Here is a 6,037-nt window from a genome sequence, read left to right on the forward strand (position 1 = left end):
TCACAACATATAGATATTGTGATCACCTCTTTCTAAAATTAAACAATGTACAAGGAAAAAAAATAAACAAAAGGAAACCAGATACCAACAACAGTTAGCTATAGGAAATCTTAATTTCTTTTCTAATTTAAAACTTTTTCAAACTTTCCAAAATAAGGTATATATATATATATATATATATATATATATATTGCTTTCAGAATCAGATAAGATGATAAAATTATTTAAAATGTTTCTAGAAATAACTACTATACACATGGCATGAGCTCTACAAGCCACCTGTTCCAAGCACAGTGAAGCCGAAAGATAAGGGCTCTGAATTGTGCCTTCCAGGATGAGGAGTGAAATAGGACAAGAGGCAGAACTAAGTAGCCTGGTGAGGTCTAATTACTTGGAAATGTGAGAAAATATTCTTATTCCTGGAGCAAATAACATTTACTTATTGACTTGTTTACTTAGGTACATCACCCAAATTGGTTTCACAGAGTGAAATTTTATGCTATGCTTTGTTTTTTTCTTGGACCTACCGAATAAGGAATGGGAGAAAACAGGAAAAGATGACAAAAGTCTAGGAGTGTTGCACAAATTCCTTGCATTCGAGTCCCTCCCTCTGCTTCTGATACTTCATTATTGAAAGTACCACAGTCTATTCACAGATGGAAAGAGCTTGTCTGTCTCTCTTGGAGGCTGTATGACTTTTTTCTAATATCTGTTTATCCAGCCTTAGGAAGAATGTTTGAATCAGGGCATGCCTGTAATCTCAAAGGCTCAGGAGGTTGACGAAAGAGGATTGCAAGTTCAAAGCCAGCCTCAGCAAAAGTGAGGTGTTAAGCAACTCAGTGAGACCCTGTCTCTAAATAAAATACACAATAGGGCTGGGGATGTGGCTCAGTGGTTGAATGCCCCTGAGGTCAATCCTAGGTACCAAAAAAAAAAATGAATGTTTGAGCCAAGGTAAGTGCGATAAGACATCTGAGTGAAGAATAAGCACTCATATGACCTAATCTTAAACCTGTTCAATTGCAGGAGTTCTGGTAAACTGTAACCTCTTCATGGATGACACCCACCAGTGTGGAAAACTCACTAATTGGCAACATGGTGGCTTCCTGTTAGTGCACCCTCAGCCCCTTTGGGTCAAAGTTATTATTGCCACTCCCTTCCATTCCCTCAAGGAAGGATAGGAGACAGGTTGAAATATGAGGAATGTTAACCTCTCATTTAAAATGTGTTTTAATTAATTTAAATTATATTTAATTTTAATTCTATTAAAATGTATTTAAATAGAATTTAAATTTTAAAAATTTAAAATTTAATTTTAAATATATATATATATATATATATATATATATATATATATATATATATTAGGAACATTACTCCTGGTTTAGGATGTTTGGAATTTTACTAAGGAAAAGAAATAGACTTTCTTTTTCTTTGTAAAATAAAACTGTAACTTTAAGGATTTTCTCATATGATGAAAATTCCCATTGTACTTTTGGAGCTTTACTCTTCAAATTGGCTTGCAATTTTCATATCATCTTGTTCTCAATCATTTGAGAAGCTTAATTAGTTGTGCAGGAATGGAATCCTTTCTCTTCTTCAAATATGTTACCTTTTAAACTATCTAATTCAGAAACTGTGAGACTAAAGTGAGGCACTTGGCTTTGCTACTTTTACTCTGAGTTTATTTTCAATATCACGTTTAAGGTCTCTAGACCTCAAAAAAATAAAATTAAACTGCCTAGTATATTTCAATTCTGCACAAAATTTCTAACAGGTAAAAGTCATCTTACCCTACTGTTATATAAATATATATACATGCACATATGTATCTATGTACACATGGACATATGTGAATATATATTTTTTATTGTATAGTTACATATATAATTATATATTATATAAGATTATTATATATTATAAATAATTATATATTATATACAAAGTATGTATATTATATAATTATATATTATATATAAAATTATAAATTTAAAAAAATATATAAGAATTATATATAAAATATATAAAGTTACCTGGAGTTCAACTAGTTTTTAAAATTCTATCATTGCTTTTAATTTTTTCACCTAGGATGAGCTTATTTTACCTTGATTTTTCTAGAACATTGATGCCACTGTCTCAGTTTCCCTACCTATAAAATGAGCACAATAAATTGACCATTTCATTGGATTGTTATAACTTGGGTTGATGGATTCAAAATGCTTAGTATGGCATAGAATACGCACCTAATACATAATAGCTATTGAAGACATGGCCCTTTTTATGATGGTAGCTTTTTGATGGATGATAGCCTAACCAACCATCTATCTTCCCTCAAGCTTACTGTCTATAGCAAGACTAAAGTGATCTTTTTTAAATGAAAATCTGATCAGTGTAAAGGATGACATTTTGAGTTAAAGAATTATTTTTTGCAAAGGAGTAGAACTGCCTATGCTTTGCAGGATGCTGAGCAGCACGCCTGGCCTCTACCCCTAAGGCCAGTAGTACCCTTTCCCCTCACCCCAATTGAGATGATCAAAAATTTCTCCAAATGTGTATTGGGAGTCAAAATCATCCCTGTTGAGTATCACAGCCTCCAATAAAGAATTTTAATGACTTCTCATATGAAACCTAATCTTTAAACCTAACATGGGATAAAATGCTTTCATCATCTTCCCTTACATAATTCTACAATTAAGAAATCAGAGTCTATGCTCCCTTTGAACTTTAAAATAAAAAAAAGTCTGATTCCCTACATATCCAGATATTTCATGCCCCATAGGAGAAATTGCACCACTTTATCCCTCTGTCTAGAATTAGCCTTTTTTTTCCTTCTAGTATAACAGTTTTCAAATTTTAACAGTTCTCATATTTTAGTGTGGATGAATGAGAATCACCTGGAGGGTTTGTAAAAACAGAGTGCTGGGCCTCAGCAATAGAGTCTCTGATTCAGCAGGGCGGGGCCTGAGAATTTGCATTACCCACCCACCCCCAAGTGGTGCTAAGAATTAACCCCAGACATCTGAGATGGTAGGCAAGTACCTTATCACTGAGCTATATCCTCAGCCCTGAGGATTTGCATTTCTGTGGGATGCCCAGGTGTTAACCATACCCTTTGAGAACCAATATTCTAGCCCTTTAGAGACTCCTCCTCACCCTTAAGACTAGGGTTATTTCATTTAGGACATTGGCCATGATTGCCACAGGCAGCTTGCTCTCCTCTGTTTTCATAGCTCCTTTTTATTACAGAGGTTGACCTCTTGCCCTATCACTCATCTGTTCATCTGTCTATTGCTCTTGCTTCCTGGGAACTTTCCACTGAAAGTTGCATCCACCCTAAAGCCTAGCATACTTCCAGCTCTGTGTAGATTTTCACAACCCATTTTCCTCAATAAGGATCAATCAGATCCTAAGAGCTTGAAAATCCTTAGATCTCCTTCAGCAAAAAAAATCATGACCTACTTACCTGGAATCGTTAACTTCCCATTTTCATCATTACACAGGCCGGTGGAAGATTGTATAAACTAAGGAGGGAAATATGGCCCACTTATTCTTTTCCAATTGTTGTTCATTAAAAATATCTATGTTTAGCAAGAAAAGCTTCTGATTCCTGGGGAAGTTAGCTTTGAATGCATCATACTTTCAATTCTGTAGAGACTCATCACACTCACCTGCTATGCTCTGGCAGAAACTGACCTGAGGGCAACAGCCCTCCTTTTAGAGCATCATGAGGATTTAGGACTTCAGGCCCAGTGGGAGGCCCTGCAGACCCTCTACCTCCATAGCCTTTGGCACTAGCAGTGGCTGGGTGAGTTTAACTAGCTGACCTGAAACAGGCACCTCAGGAAGGGACGTGCTGCAGCCCGAAGTCATTTTCTAGATAAATAATTCAGGTAGAATAGCCTCTGCCAGACTATTTTATCAACACGGTTGGCTAGCCAAGTTTAAAAATCATTATCTCCGATGGTAAAGAGCAAAGTTTTATGGGTAAGTTAAGAGGGCTTAAAGAAATCAGAGTATGGATTCTTATAAAATGTGAACAACTCTCTGAGATTTACAGGAATTTGATCTAGTAGATCAAGGGCACTGGGCTTAGAAAGCCAGTCACGGGTTCAAACCACGGGTCCACTCCTTACACTCTCTGCAAATGCAGAGGTTTGGTTTACTTACAATAATGGCTACGTTCGTTGAATATTTATCATGTTCAAACATTGTGCTGAGATTTACATATAGCATTTCATTCTCTCCCCACTTAACAGTTGTGGAAAACATAAGCTCAGGCAGATTTATAAATGACAAAGACCACATGGATTGTAAATGTCAGTGAGGACTTCCTGTCACAGAGCTGTCACCTCCAAAAGCCATGCATTCCCCCACCTCAGGTGCTCTGCTCTCTCTCCTCTTCTAGCAACTCCTTCAGATCATATGAACCACAGATGAATTCAGGGTTGTGAAAGACACGTCTAAAGCACCAATCAACTGAAAGGCGTCATTATTATTGTTTTCTTTTTTCTTATAGAAAATGTTTTCAATTTCCTGCCCTCTCTACTATATTCTTTTCCTAATTCTTATAGAGCATTAAAAAAATCCCATCCACTTGGCTTTAGCATAGCTACCTTAAATTGTTGTTGTATATTTCTACAAACAGAAAACATCATTTTTGCAAACATTTTACTAAAAAATAACAATGATAAGAGTCATCTTTCATTAAGGACTTCCTAAGTGGCAGACAATTTCTAACAACTTAGCATGTATTGTCTTATTTAAAACTCAAACACCCTATGTGGCGGTTGTCTCTGTAACCTGCATTTTACAGAAGAGAAAACTGAAACATGGATAAGTTAAATAACTTGACCAGGGTCATGAATCTAGGAACTAGAGAGGCCAGGATTTGGGCAGGCCCCCATGATTATCTGAAATCCAGTTGACAATTCAGAGTTGTCATCTGATAGCTTTGTTTTCAGAAAAAAATTGCATAGAATACAAAAAAAAAAAAAATCCAGAAGCAGAAGCATTCAATATTTAGTGCACATAAAATCCATCTGTCACTTTATTAAAATGCCAATGTCCAGGCCTGGCCCTCTGAGTTTTTTATTCAGAGGGTCTTTGGAACACAGTTAGAAGTCTGCCTTTTAATAAGCAGTTTTATAAAGCACTTGGTTTCAGTGAGGTGATTCTCAAGCAGGTTGTCTGCAGATTGCACTTTTGAGAAACACTGAGAGAGATCAAATATTTCTTTTGCTGAGTTGAAGAAAGTTTTGATATCAAAGACAAGTTATTCATGTGAAGATTCTTCATGACTCTAGTCCCTTTCCAAATGATTTGACATGCTAATCAATGACAAAATATTTGTTAATTTATTGAGTGAAAAAATGCAAAAGCAGAAAACTATACTTTCTGACTTCAAAGGTAATATAATCAGGGAATGCTAGCCATAAAAGTGGAACTCTTGTACACTCACCTGAATATTTGCAGTTTTGTTTTGTAAAACGTAGGCTTTGAAGTTTCTCTCCTTCTCTTTCCCAGGCTATATCACTCAGCAGGAAGCCTTGTCTTATGCTGCAGTACTTAGAGATTCCACCAAGAGAGCTCAGTCAAGGGAGATCCTCAAAGGAAGTCTTCAGCTATGACAAGAAAATGTCTGTTGGCAAGATCCAAGTTTGTGGTTCTACCCAGGGTCCAAAGCACAGGGCACTGAGCCCTCAGGAACTGGAAGTCTGTACAGTCTCTACATAGGCAGTTTGCCCATGTGTCTCTGGCATCTGGTGGGTGTTGGGTGCACTGTTGTTGAATGACAATGAATTAAAAAAAAATAACTTCTAATACAAACCTCAGATTTGGATCTAATCTCATTCACAGATTTTTTTTTTTTTTTTACCAACAAGAACAAGTTGAAAGGTTTTAAAAGCAATAGAACTGAGGGCAAGCTTTTCCATGTTCAGTCTATAGAATCAGGTGATTTTCAAAACTTTCAAAATAAAAACTTCCTTGGAATTTGAGCCTCCCAGAGAAATCCCCCAAACAGTGAAAGATACAAGTG

The 6,037-nt window shown here is 36.1% G+C and overlaps 1 protein-coding gene across 1 annotated transcript; it reads left to right on the top strand.

The window, feature by feature from the left end:
• Positions 1 to 537: 537 nt before the first annotated feature.
• On the top strand, positions 538 to 5,695 carry Fam216b (family with sequence similarity 216 member B). The gene is given in 5 exon segments (XM_077795474.1): positions 538 to 636; positions 3,686 to 3,746; positions 3,749 to 3,805; positions 5,524 to 5,595; positions 5,598 to 5,695. Coding segments are annotated over 5 exon segments (387 nt in total).
• Positions 5,696 to 6,037: the final 342 nt, after the last annotated feature.

Source organism: Urocitellus parryii, chromosome 2 (assembly GCF_045843805.1).
Source record: "Urocitellus parryii isolate mUroPar1 chromosome 2, mUroPar1.hap1, whole genome shotgun sequence".
In the NCBI taxonomy this organism is placed as follows: Eukaryota; Metazoa; Chordata; class Mammalia; order Rodentia; family Sciuridae; genus Urocitellus; species Urocitellus parryii.